Source organism: Phascolarctos cinereus, unplaced genomic scaffold (assembly GCF_003287225.1).
Source record: "Phascolarctos cinereus isolate Bilbo 61053 unplaced genomic scaffold, phaCin_HiC Scaffold_2;HRSCAF=192, whole genome shotgun sequence".
Taxonomy (NCBI): Eukaryota; Metazoa; Chordata; class Mammalia; order Diprotodontia; family Phascolarctidae; genus Phascolarctos; species Phascolarctos cinereus.
The window spans coordinates 58,454,897-58,469,121 of NW_027555625.1; the positions used below are offsets into that span (position 1 = coordinate 58,454,897).

Sequence of the window (14,225 nt, forward strand, 5' to 3'; positions counted from 1 at the left end):
TTAACCTCTCTGTGCCTCAGTTTCTCCCTCTATAAAAGAGGGAGTTGGCCTGGATGGATTCTAAGATCCCTTCCAGATCTAAGTCGTGATCAATTCATTGCCACCCGATGGCTATAAATCACAGGCTGGTGACAATGATTTTTGTATTTTGAGTATTTTGAAGTAATAAATCAAAAAGCCATTTCTTATCTTCCTTACTTTGGAGAGTAATTGCAGACAAGATAGATCGCATTCTCCCACATGTCTCCCCAGACATTTATTTTCTTGCAGGTGTTCACAGCACAGCCAACCCTGTTGGTAGTTGCCCAAACTATCTGGAAAACAAACAAACAAACATGGCATGCATGTTAGACCACCAAGGAGCAAGTCCGTGCGTCCGATGGCATGTCCTCTTCTCTTCTTGCAAGGAGATAGATGGGCAACAAACATGGTGTGATTGACAGCACACTGAGTGGGGACCACCACCCAAGGAGCCTTGGCCTCCTCCCCTACCTTTCATAAGTATTTCCAATTCCACCATTAGAGACCTTCCTCTCGAGTTCTAAAAACTTTCTGGTCTTGAGTCTCTTCTGGTAAAAGGCAAACACCCCTGGGAATGGCACCTTTAATCCTCATCATGAACACCTGACTAGGTCTAGCTAAGGTAAGAGCAGGAGGGTGGGAGGAATGGCCACAGGATAGAGAAGGGCATCAGAAGAGATGTGGGAGGGCACCAAAGCTCAAAATGGCTGCCATCACACTTCACAATTGTGCTGTAAGGTTGGCCCTGAACTTGGGGTACAGAATAACGAAATAAACTAAATGTTTTATGTCAATATCAATAAGCTTAGGAAGGAAATAAGCATTTATTAAGTTCCTACTATATGCTAGGCACAATCTGTACTGTGTTTACAAATACTATCTCATTCAATCCTCACAACAACCCTGGGAGGTAGATACTATTATTATCCCCCATTTTACAGTTGAGGAAACTGAGACAGATAAGAGATTAAGAGACTTGCCCAGGGTCACACAGCTATTAAGTGTGTGAGGCAAGATTTGAACTCAGGTCTTCCTGACCCCAGACCCAGTGCTCTAACCACTTAGCCATCCAGCTACCTCTGTGCCAAGGAGTCAAGTCTGGTGCCAGTATACTTTAAATAGTTATCTGTTCTAATTATTCATTTTTCTGAGCAGTAAATAGTTTCTTAACCCTTCTCTCACCCTTGTTAATAGGGGGAAACAGTTGGTTTCCAAAATTTCTCCCAAGATATCTGGTTTCACTTTTCCCTCAGATGATGCGTAGATATCATTTGGTGATCTGTATTAGCTAAGATCTCAGACCTTTTCTAGCTTCTTACCTGGGTGTAATGAGTACACATAGGTCCCGAGCACCTCTCTGGACACCAAGGGTTGCACTCATGGGGGTAAGGATAGGTGTAATCTTTTACTTCATCATACCATGACTGGACATGGAATGCTGGAGAACGATACCTATGGAATCAGAACCATTTTGGTTATGATGCACAAAACCTAAGACATGAGTTACTTTGATATGGGTTCATAGAATCACAGAGTTAGAAGGGGCCTCAAATCCCTTAGCCAAATCCCTACCCAAAGCATGAATCCTGTTTTCAACACCTAAAATGCGAAGTCAGCTACCCTCTGCTTAAAGACCTTAAGTGATAGGAAACTCACTACCATATAAGCAAGCTCATTCCATCTTTGGATTACTCTAATAATTATGGAGGTTTTGTGTTGTTATTAAAAATGATTTATAATAAAAATTAATCATTATTAATATTGTTTTATTATTAGGTAGGGGTTTTTTTTTGTTAGATTAAGCCACAACTTGGCTCCCTATAATTTCCACCCACTGATCCTGGATCTGCCTTTGGGGGTCAGTTAGAACACATCTAATCCCCCTTATACACGCTAACCCTGCAAAGATATAAAGATAGTTATCATGTTCCCACTAAACCTTTTCTTTAGGCTAAACATCCACGCTTTCAGAAGGGGAAATACCTTCAAACCCCAAGCAAATCATATCTGGGTGCCGGCTGAGGGCAAGGTTCTCTGAAAAGCCCAGGAAAGAAGATCACTTTAAATAAAATGGAGTGAAAATACTGCAACTCAGTTTCTGCACTTTTCTTTCTATTATCATCCAGAGTAGGCAAAAAGAAAGGTATTTGGGGAGGGCACAAGCTGCCATTTGTCCCTATAACCCCTTCTTTTTATGAAATACAAAAGAAAGAAATGATGTAGAAACAATGAGAAATTATTTACTCTATAGAGAAAGTATCCTTGGGGACACAGAAAAGAAATTTCCCTCTTCCCATTAAGGAAAAGAAAAACGAAACCAATTAGCATCAAGGAAAGAAGAAACAGTCACTGGTGGAAAAAAGCATTGAGTAAAAGACAGCCCTAGGTTCTCATCCCCATTCATCTGATATGTGAACTTGGGCCCTTTCTGTTCCTCAGTTTTCTTATCTATACAATGGGGGATTGGACATGACCATAGATTAAGACCTGGAAGGGGCTTTAAAGGTAATTTGGTCTAGCCCCTTCATTTTGTAGAAGAGGTAACAGGGGTTAAATGACTTACCCAAGGTAATATAGGGAGCCTTAATTCTAACTGCAAAGGGACATATCACACAGCTTTAAAAAAAAAAGTCAATGAAGTGTTGTCAAAAAGAAAAAGAAAAAAAAGAGGGTCACTGAAGTATCTTTAAACATGCCCAAAGGGGAAAAGGAGAATTTTCAGAGGGAAACACAGACAAGCAGGACAGCTTTGAATTTATTAAATCTTTTTTAAAAAAGCAAACTAGATAATATAGATTTGTGGTTTCACATGGAATCCTTTTTTCTATTCTACTTGGTATATGTAAATATCTCCCTTTCTTGGTGTTCATTTAGTTCAGAACAAAAAAAAAATTAAAGTCACAGCTAAGAAATCTCGCAATGCTACTCAATTTGTTTATATGATATCAAGAATCCAGGTAAAGACTGGAAAATTTAATAATTTAATCAAGACCCTGGAAGCTTTCCAATATCCAATCTCTACATCATTCACACACACAGACACACACAGACACACAGACACACAGACACACACAGACCACACACACACTTTTTCCACTTTCCTCTACACTCTACAGCTGGAGTCCCAAGGGAAGAACCAGGCCCTGTTATTGCACCCTGGTCAGGTAAGATACACTAGCTGAGTTATTCTCAGCATAAACCAGTGGGATCATTCATTTTATAGTGGCGAATTATTCTGTTTTCTAGGTTGGCACCAATATATTACTAGGAAAGAAAACAAACTGTATGCAAATCGTGAAAGGGGGGCAGGAATGGAGATGAGGTGGAGGTCTATGGCCAGCAAGTATAAACAATGTGGTTTCAATAAAGGCAAAACTAGACTGAGAAATGACCATTTAAGAGCAATGTGGTGAACCGGGTGGTTTAGAGGTCATGTAACAATGACTGCTGGGCCCAAGAGCACCATGGTGGCGGTCAGCGATGCTTCCAAAGACATTCCTTCTCTTCAGAACACGCTGAGAAAAGTGAGGTACACGCTGAGCTTTTAGGCAAACACGAATCACCTTCCGACCCACCTCATCTCCAAGATTCAAGACAGTGTATACCATGTGAGTTCCTTGAGGACGAGCACCATGTTTTTGCCTTTCTTTGTGTCCTTAGTACTTAGCACAGTTTCTGATCCCAAACAAATGTTTGTTGAGTCATTGATTACCACTGTGACAAATGCTTAGAATTAATTGTAAAAACACAGCAAGTGCTCCCCATCTCCAAATGTGGAACCCATGGACAAAATTAGATTCTAGAACTGAAAAGGAGGAGGAGGCAGAGAAAGGGAGAAAAATAACATTGGGACTTCAAATAAAAGCAAATCTGTAACTTACATTTTTTAAAAGCCATAAAAATTTCCAACTGGAAAAGGTAGAATATAAAGGGAAAATACCAACGTGTGTTTGGTGCCTGCTCTTTTCAGAGCCCTCAGACAAGCCTCTCATAGAATGTCCAATAACATGAGAGGCTATGCATGGGCACAGATCACCATAACACCCAAAACTTTCTAAGTGCATTAGAGAATTGCCAGGCTCAAGAACAGTAAAGGGTCTGAAGAGGCCCATTAACACCTAGATGGGGAGGGGAATTAGGGAAAACTTCCTGGAAGATGTATTATGTAAGCTGGGCTTCAAAGGATGGAGAGGCATTCAGCAGTGGAGAGGGAGAGGAAAAATATTCCAGACACAGGGAACGGCACGGGCATCATTCATGAGATCAAAGCTAGTCCAGTGTGGCTATTCAATTGGTGAAAACACAGGAAGAGAGGAGGATCGTAGATTCAGAGCTGAAAAGAACGTCTGAGGTGACATAGTTCAAACCCTCGTTCTAGAGATGTGGAAACTAAAGCTCAGAAAGGTGAAGACACAGCTTCAGGTCACACAAAGGTAAGAGTTGACCCTAGGTCTTCTGATTTCCAAACCAGTGCTCTTTCCTTTGTCCTAATATGAGATAAGGCTATAAATTTAGGATGGTAATCTTTGTCATCTCTCATCCCATTAAGATAACTTTAATCATCCTACTTAGAACAGGGAAATTACTCCCCCAGGATCTAAAACTATGAAACTAACTCAGCCCATCCCTGGAATGTTCCTCTTCCTGACCAGCGCAATAAGAATAATGTCTCTCCTCATTTCCCATCAATCAATGCGACTTCCAGTAACACATTCATGATGAAGCAGGGTTTACTGTATTTGAAGATGACCCCGAAGCCACGATGTGATCAGGGAATGTACTCAGAGCTGTTTTCCAGTAGTACAAATGGAAACTATGGGGTCATTTTCTTGACCAACAGCATTTGATGTTAGTAGTACCATCCCACCCCTACTTCTTGGCCATGTGACAGATCGAAGCCAAACTGAATGACCCACATACAGATCCAGTCCTAGAATCTTTGCTTCATCAGCTGCCTGGCCTAACCACTGGAGGCTATAATAAGGGATCACAGAAGCCACCTGAATGATGTTTTCTGTTTCTTACCTGCCCCAATGGACTGCCAGGTTCTGGCCAATGGACACAAGGAGGGTGGCAGGTCCATGTTCCCAGATACATCCGTGGGCCCAAGCTGCTGCTGACTTTTCCAACTCATCATCCCAGGTCTACATGAGAAAGAAAGACCAAAAAACGGGCAAAGACAAATGGCGATTATTGGTGAGATCAACAAACCGTCGAACCCAAGGGTGAAATTTGGTCTCTAGAGAAACCATTTGATGTAGTTTGTTGGACCCATTTTCAGCTGCTGCAACCACAGAAGTATGGTATTGTCACCATTAGGTAGGTGGGCCTTCCCTAAGAGAAGCAAAATGGAGGGGTGGGCCAACGAGAGACATCAAAATCCAGCAACAACTTCTGATGTATATTCCTGAAATGAAAAATGTCCTCATTGTCTCATTCCATCCCCCCTCACCACGTGAGTTCAGGCAGACAGGTTCCTGAAGCATCCGGGCCTCAGTTTCTCATCTATAAAATAAGCAGTTGGACCGAACAGCTCAAAAGCCTAAGAATCCAACTCCAAAAATTCCATTATCTTTACAACTTACTTTACAAGTCAGATCCCATGTACTACCACATCTAAACATGCTAAAAGGAAGAAGCTGCCTTTTAAAAAATTTTAAAAGGGAAAAAGAACGATTCTGAATAAAGTCATCTTCATGGAAGAATACCAGAGTTAACAATAAGCCACTCCCTTATGACGTGTGAGATCGTGAAAGTTAGTACCAAAGAAATCAGTCTTGGATTTGTTAAGGCACTGGTCCCCTTCCTCACATACTGCCAGAACCTGCTGTGGTTTGGATAGGGGCCTAGGCAAAGAACAGAGACCCCAAGCTAAAGATAAAGTCTGTGGCTGTTTTTCTTCTCCAAGAAGAGTCAGAGAACTCATAATTCATCAGGAAAGAAGACAATGAACACACTCAATGGGGGCTGTTTTTCTTCCCCAGAGAAGACTGTTATATGTGTCTTTTGGCTTATGGTAAGTCAGTTGCTTTGAGTCACACGTAGCTGACTTATTCAGAAGAATAAAACATATAAAATTGGTTTTTGGAAATCAGATCCACAGGGCAATATCACCAGGTCCTTATAGCAAAGATCATTTTCTGAGTAGCTAAAGATCATAGGGTTTTGAGTGGGAAGGGATCTTGGAGACCACTCAAGTCTAACCCCCTTCATTTTACAGAGGAGGAAACTGAGGCCCAGGGAAGAGGTGACTAGGCCAAAGTATGTAGCAGGATCTGGATTCTAATTCAGATTTTTAAACTCTGAATAGTAGAATAATAATGAGAAGAAGGAAAAGGAGGAGGAGAGGAGGAGGAAGAGGAATAGGAGAAAGGAAAGGAGGAAGAGGAAGAGAAGGAAGAGGAGAGGAGGAGAAGAAGAAGATAGCAAATTCAATGTTTACCAAGCACTTTACATATATTAGCTCATTTGATCCTCATGACAATCCAGTACTCAGTTCAGTGCTTGGCACATAGTAAACATTAATAAATGTTTTTTGATTGATTAAACCCCATGAATTAGGTGCTATTATTATCCACATTTTACAGATGTCTAGCTGGTAAGTACCTGAGGCAGGATTTGAACTCAGGTCTTCCTGACTCCAAGTCCAACACTCTATAGACTATGCCCCTTAGCTGCCTTATCCAAATCAAATGCTCTTTCCACTACACCAAGCTTAGCAGTGCTCAGGGATGCTCTTACTCTCCTATCTGAGGGGACAGTTGCCAGAGCCCAGGGTACAGCATTCCTACTGCAGTTGGAGGAAGTGCTGTTAAAGATGCTTCATGCAAGAAATAAACACCTCTCAGGTTTAGCTTTGTGACTTCCAAGTCTCTAGTAATGGGTATAAACAGAGGTTCATTCTCTTCTGCTTTTTCAGGCATCTCCCAACCAAGGTATGAACACTCATGGACTTAGATGGATTCCCTTCCCTTCCCTTCCTGTCCCAAGGTCCCTTCCCTACCTGACTCTACTCAGTGTTTGAGGTTGAAATCCCTTCTCTTGGACTCTCAGACTGTCAGGGCTGGCAAGGTCCTTAGACGTCACCTGATGGAACGAGCAGGATCCTCGGTGCCTCTGAAGCCAAGGAACCGGGGTTTGAATCCCAGCTTTGTACTTATCGCCTATGTGATATTGGTCAAGACATTTTTCCTTGATGGACTTCAAGTTTCTCATCTATAAAATGAAGGGGGTTGAATCTCTAAGGTCCCTTCCAGTTCCAAAACTCTAGGTTCCTAACATCTCCCCTCCAGTTTTATAGGGTGAGGAGGGGTAGGGGCCTGCCCAAAATCACAGGCTAGTGAGTAGCAGTAGTGGGCTTGATCTCATCTCCTGATTCAGTTGCTCTCTCTACTGTACCACACTGCCTCTTATTTTATAGATGCATTCACTGGAATGTTTCCAGTTACAATCAGTCTCATCTTTTCACTATTCCACTCATCTGCCACTGTTCTTCCTTCCTTCCCTTCTTCCCTTTTATTCACTCGTTAGTCAATTTCCAATCATTTTTTAAATACAAGTTTATTTTTAGTTTTCAACATTTACTTCTGCAAGATTTTGAGTTCCAAATTTTCTTCCCATCTCATCCCTCCCCCCACCCCAAGATGGCATGCATTCTGAATACCCCTTCCCCTAGTCTGCCCTCTCTTCTATCTCTCTCTCCCTTCTCTTATCCCCTTCCCCTTCTATTTTCCTGTAGGGCAGGGTAGATTTCTATACCCCATTTCCTGTATTTCTTATTAATTTCCAATCATTTTGAAACATACCAAAGGCAGTAGTTCCAGGTCCAATGAAGACTCAGCAATAGGAGAGGCATCACAGTTTAGGGCACTGGGAGTCAGGCAAGGGTTAGGTTTAACTGTTAATGAGCTGGATCACCATGGGCAAGTCCCAGTTTCCTTAACTGTAAAATGAGTATAGTAATACCTGTCGTCCTCAATTCCCAGGTTTATTGTGAGAATCAAATGAGATAATACCTGCAATATGCCTTTCAAACCTTAGGTCACTATCGGTGTCAGCCATCATTCTTCTAACAGTCTAGCAAAATATACCCACCTGTCTATCTACTAGATATGCTTCCCAAAGGGATTGAAATCTTCCTCCAGTAGAGTCAAGGAAGCCATTAACCTCTAGTCCACTGTGGAGGGAGGACTTGTGCAAAAATGGAAATCCCTTTTAAAACCCCGAGGGCAGGGTGGAGTCTTGGTTCATCTCATCTGGTTGAGCCAATCTTAAGGCTTCTCAGAAACTGTTGGGGGTTTTTTTCTTTTTTATTCCAGCTCATTATCAAAGTGGACTTTGCTGGGTTTTGGCTACAGTCCATAACCTTCACTACTGTTCCTCAGGAGAGAGAAAAAAAAAAAAAAACTAAAGAAATGACCTAATAAAGGAGAAGGAAGTAAAGGGACTTGAAGGGTATTTTTGGTTTTGGCAGCTTTCTTGTTTGAGAATGTACAAGAAGAAGGAGACATCTGGTCTATAACAAAACCTTGTCAAAAGGGAACCATGAGATTCCTTCTCCATTAATCCTGAACAGCAATGCGGCAAACCCATTACTTTCACACAAGCAAATTAAAGAGATTCCTGAGCTATTAACTTCCCCCTTTCCTCCCTGCCTAGCTTAATTCTCACATTCTCCAGGGAGTTTAACCCAACTATGCCAACCTTCTGATCCCAGCTTCCTCCCAAGTTCATTAGCCTCTTGTGTCTGTACTATATAACCCAAATCTTAACTTGGGAATTTCTGATGCTGGCTGTGTGACCCTGGACAAGTCACTTAACTTTTCAATGCGCTAGGCAACTCTCAAGGACATTATGTTGCAAGTAAGAAGCTGACCTGCATAGATAGAGGGAATTCTCTACATCAATCACAAGTCTAGTCCCTGGGTCACCCAGTTAGGTGATATAATGGATAGAGCTCTGGGTCTGGAGTCAGGAAGACCTAGGTTCAAGCCTGACCTCAAATATTTATTTGTCTCTGAGCAAATCTCCCAGTGCCTCAGTTTCCTCAACTGTAAAATGGTAGGGATCAAAGGAGATATCTGAAAAGCACTTAGCACAATGCCTGGCACATAGTGGGTGCTTAATAAATGCTTGTTTCTTTCTCTCCTATCCCTAGCCTAACCTGATCTTACTTACCAGGTATTGAACTCTCTTGTTTCTAGCCAGAGAAGGATTGGTTGTGCTGGCAAATGCCAAGTCCCAGATCAATGTCTCTGTCACCCTGTACTTATGACATACTGTTCTGTGAGCTCACTCCCATTACTGTCTGTTTTAAACTCTTAAGCCTCGACTTTTGTCACCATCACCTTGATCATAAGCTTCCAAGGGCAGGGGCTCTGTCTGGATCAGTCAGATGGCTTCTTGCCTTACACACACCCAGTATAGGACCCAGAACAAAGGGCTCGATACACATGTGCTGAATGAGTGAGTGTACAACCTGGGGATGGTTTTCGGAATGACTATGCTTTTTACAAATCTAACTTAAACTACCTCAAGTAGCTTTGATGGTGGCCATTTAAATCCAACATATTAAATCCACTAAATGAATCGGATCATCCCTGGAATGTTCCTCTACCTTAACCCTGAGCATGTGCCTGCCCTCTCTAGTCTGTAAGATAAAGGAATTGGGTCAGATGATACTTCTCCTTTAATCTATGATTGTGTCCAAAATTCCTTTCTAAGTCAAGTCAGTAAGCATTTATTAGGCACCTCCTATTCACCAAGCACTGCTGGGGATGCAAAGAGAGGCAAAGCTAATCGGTACTCTCCAGGACCCCACAGTCTAAGGGGGGATGATGGCGGGACAGATGATACATAAATCACAACTTGTACAAACAGGATGAATTGCAGGTAAGCATGAGGGAAAGATCAAGGAGCACTGGCAAAGGTGGTTTCTTGCAAAGCAGGATTTCTACTGGGACCTGAAGGACGCCAGGGGAGTCAGGTGATGGAGATAAGGGGGGAGGGAGAGAAGAAACAGTTGGCCAAGGATTAAATACTTCACAAATCAGCAGCAGGGTTTCTGGATGTCACTTTTTCTTCTGTCTTTATCAGCAGAAACAAACCCCTGGAAGCTGTGTGGTACAATGAAGGAACCCTGAATTAGAGTCAGAGGGCCTGATTCAAATTCCAGCTTTCTTCCTTACTACCTCTTTGTCCTTGGGGACCCTCTCCCTCTCTGGGCCTCAGTTTCCTCATCTGTAAAACTAAGGGATTAGACTACATGCTCTCTAAAGGCACTAGACTTAAAGTCAGAATCCTAGCTCTGTCACTACCTGTATGACTGTGGGCAAGTCAAGTGATTCCTCTGGACCTCAATTTCTTCAGCTGTCAAAAGTGGGAAGTTGATGACCTCTAATGTCCTTTCCAGCTCTGTGTCCCATGATTCCCTGAGTTTTCTGCCCATACCATTCAGACAGGGTGCTAAGGCTGCTCCAGACCATCTCAGGACCTCTTAACAATAGAAGGCTTTATTAGACCAAAGCAAAGTTTTGTCAATTGAAGCAGAGGATTCAAAACAAAGGATTCAAGTTCCAGGCAAGTCATTAAAATATAATCTAGAGGACATTAAGTAAATAGAGAGACACAAAAAACCTGATTATGGCCTTTGCAAGTGGCACTAATTTATAGCAAACTTCTTTCTTTATGGTATTTACCCTTCTCTTCAGTGCCCTAAATCCTCCAGGAAAAACCACTAGAAAAGGGAAAGAAAAAACCAGCAACTATTCTCATTAAGCCATTCCAATAAGGGAATACTGTAGCGTTGGGGTGGGGTTAAATCCTCCTGCCAGAGAAAGCATCTTTTTTTGTGGGGCCTTCTACTTCCTCACTCAGAACTTATCCAGGACCATTCTTCCTTCCCCAGGCCACTGCCCATTATCATGGTGTGAACTAAAGATTCTAAGGATCCTTGCTTCTAGCTGAAGAAGCCAGAATGACTAATGCTTAAGAAGACCAGACACGGAGCTCAAGACAACATTCACTCTGTCTTTACTTTCCTGTTTTTCCCTTTCCTCTTTATGAAGCAAGTTTTCCTAAGGCATATTTCAGTAGAACCTACCATATACTGTCAGGAATCTCAGGGCCAAAAAAAAGAAAAAAATTTAATTAAAAAGAGTAAATGAGGTTTGGATGGGACCACCAATCCACTTGTCCTCTGATTCTAATTTTCTCCATTCTGAGGGTGGATAAAGAGGAAAGACGGCAGCAATTGGAAACTATGGTGAGAAGCCCAGAATTACAGGGAGGGAGAGAGGAGGTAATAATACCATCTTCATTTTCTGTGCCTCAGTTTCCTCATCAATAAAATAAAGAGGTTGGACTTAATGTTTTCTAAGTTTCCTTGCAGTGCTAAGACTGGGGAATTAGCCAGAAAGATAAGAGGGGGAAAAAAGAAAGATCACCAAACAAGAGTCATTATAATTTTCATATTCAGAGGTGAAAGTAACATAAGAGCAAAATGAAAATATGATTAAGAGAAGAAAAAGAATCAAGGAGGCACCAGAAGAAAGAGGAGACTTCAGTGTTACTGAGGGGAAGAGAGGAGAGATTTCCAGGAGAAGGATAGAGTCAGTCAATAGTGTCAGATGCTTAGAAGGGTAAAGGATTCAGGCGTGGGTGGGGGTGGGGGTGGGGAAGGTCATAAATCGACATTGAGATCATTGGTCAGCTTTAAAGAAAAACATCTGCAGAAGAGCTGAAAAGGGAAGAAAGGAAGCAGGGCCCTCTCCCCCAGCCCTTCCTCCTTTGCTGCAACAGACACTTACCATATATTCCATGTTTGAGGCTGATGGGTAGACCTGACCTCTCAGTTTGTTGTGAAGCATTAATATCTCCTCCCTGTCTGCCCTGGGGATGGCTCTCTTGCCTCTGGAATGAGGCTGGTCATTCTGGTATTTGCTCAGAAGCTTCTCCAAATGAGTGGCATTGGGCAGGAAAAAACCCTGTGTTTGACATATTAAAAACGCTAATCCCAAGGGGACAATACAAGACAGGGTGGGACTCATGGTTTAACTTTATAGCAGGAATCAGAATGATCCTATGTGCCCGTGTTGAGGCAACACTTCCAGCAGCTGTCTTCTGGAGGGCGATTCGTGTTCTTAATAGACCTGGAATTAAACAGAAAGAAGAAAAAGCAATGAGAAACATGAGTTAGCTTTAATCCAGATCTAGTGTCTGCTGTCCTGGGAAGGACTCCTGGTGAGGCAAGACTGCTTAGGTTCCAAATAGAAGCCAGGGCAAAAACTCTAATAATTCCTTTGTCTCACATTCTCTTGACCTCAAATTTTCTAGTTTGGAAGGAGGTCATCTGGGGTAAGTAGGGTAAATTCCATCAATCATCTTAGAAGCAACTATGCCACAAAGTTTCTGAAGGAAATTTGCCCAAGGATATGACTAATATGATTTCACCTGAGGGAAAAATACACCACTGGCTTTCTCCACAAACCAAGGCTCCAGGCCAGGTGTTCTTAACCTTTTGTGTGTGGGTGTGGGTGTGGGTGTGGGTGTATGTGTGTATGTATTTGACCTGACACTCTGGTGCCAACTCTGAAGCCTATGAATCCCTTCTCAGAATAATGTTTTTAAAGAAATAAAATACAGCTGTGTGACTCTGTGCAAGTCACTTAACCCCAATTGCCTGGCCAAAATAAATAAATAAAATTAAATATATAAGATTACAAAGGAAGCCAACTAAAATGAAATATAATTATCAAAGTAGTAAAAACTAAACAAGCCAAAGTTCGTGAATCCCAGGTTAAGAAGCCTTCTGTGTTCTAGCCCATTTAAGATAGGAATCATTTTGGTGAATTTGAATTCTACAGGAAGACAAATATTAGGTAAGTAAAGAGAGATACCCCAGTGAGTCCTGTCCCATAGAAGACTAGACAAGAATCTAAATGGATCTGTTTAAAGCATTCAGCATTGGTGCAGTTTGACTTGGGTAGCTTTGAAAGCATCCACAGTTAAGGCAGAGCCTGAGGTATACTGAAAAATCAGTCATCATTCCCTCAAGTCTGCTTTGTTTGCTTAATAACATTATCAATATATTACGATAGTTCTCAAACTTCATTCTATCTCACAATACCCTGGATACTCAACCCAGTCTCTACCTCCAATTGACTTAAGCTTTGACTAATTTAGAAATGTCTCTAGTTCATTTGTTTTATGTCTCTCTAATTGTACTTTGGGCAGCTAGGTGGCACAGTAGATAGGGTGCAGGCCTGGAGTCAGGAAGACCTGAATTCAAATCCGGCCTCACAGACTTACTAGCTGTGTGACCCTGGGGAAGTCACTTAACTCTGTTTGCTTCAGTTTCCTCTTCTGTAAAATGACCTAGAGAAGGAAATGGCAACCCACTCCAGTATCTTGGCCAAGAAAACCCCAAATGGGGTCATGAAGCATCAGACAGGATTGAATTGAACAGACGTACTTACACAATTAAATATGTCCATGTATAGTACTCCTTTCTGCACTCCTCTCTCAATCTATACTCACATTTGCTGGTAAAGCACCCAGAGAGTGGCTGCTACCTCGAAGTTCACCAGTACATTTTCCATGAACAATCAGCCAGTACCCTCAATTAGCTCTTAGCAAAGGCATCTGCTCAAATGGCATAAAATACTCCTCCCCTCAAGAAGCCTGAGGCATAGTCTTCCATGTGCATAGAGCATCAGTGGGAAGACTGGGCATAAACAGTGGTAGTGAGGCATGGATGTAGGAAAACACCCAAGGGCTAAAGCAAATCATAACAAGTGACACTACAAGGCCTGAAGGCCCTTCCTCCCTTCACAGAGTCTTCATCCATAGACGTTCCCCTTGGAGCATTTTTTCTGGATGTGTTGCTTGGCTGGGTTCCCAGAGTCTGCTCTTCTTCATAGTCAGCTCTCTTCTCTGCTGCCAGGAGTCTGGTTTCTTGAAGCTGTTTCTTCCCTTGAGTGATTTTCACTGTACATCTACAACATGTGTCTCTGCTCCACACTAGACAGGGTGACTCCTGCAAGTCAAGGTCACTCTATTTCAAAGCAACATGCCCAGGTTGAAGAGAGAGAAATTCCCTTTTCCCTACTCCTCTCAAGAGGGATTCCTTAGGAGCCTCCTATATTGGAAGCTCAAACTTATGAACTCAAGTTGCTGGATGGAGATATCTCCCTCTGGGCAAGACA

At 42.2% G+C, this 14,225-nt stretch overlaps 1 protein-coding gene across 1 annotated transcript in view; it reads right to left on the reverse strand.

Moving 5' to 3' along the window:
• The window catches only part of CRISPLD2 (cysteine rich secretory protein LCCL domain containing 2), an 81,709-nt gene that overhangs the window by 47,744 nt on the left and 19,740 nt on the right, over positions 1 to 14,225 (reverse strand). Inside the window, exons 2-5 of the mRNA XM_020989249.2 lie at positions 11,829 to 12,170; positions 5,047 to 5,165; positions 1,341 to 1,473; positions 199 to 314 (exon numbers count right to left, since the gene is read on the reverse strand). Of these exons, the coding sequence (XP_020844908.1) occupies positions 199 to 314; positions 1,341 to 1,473; positions 5,047 to 5,165; positions 11,829 to 12,068 (608 nt within the window). The 5' untranslated portion in view covers positions 12,069 to 12,170. The remainder of the gene's footprint in view (positions 1 to 198; positions 315 to 1,340; positions 1,474 to 5,046; positions 5,166 to 11,828; positions 12,171 to 14,225) is intronic.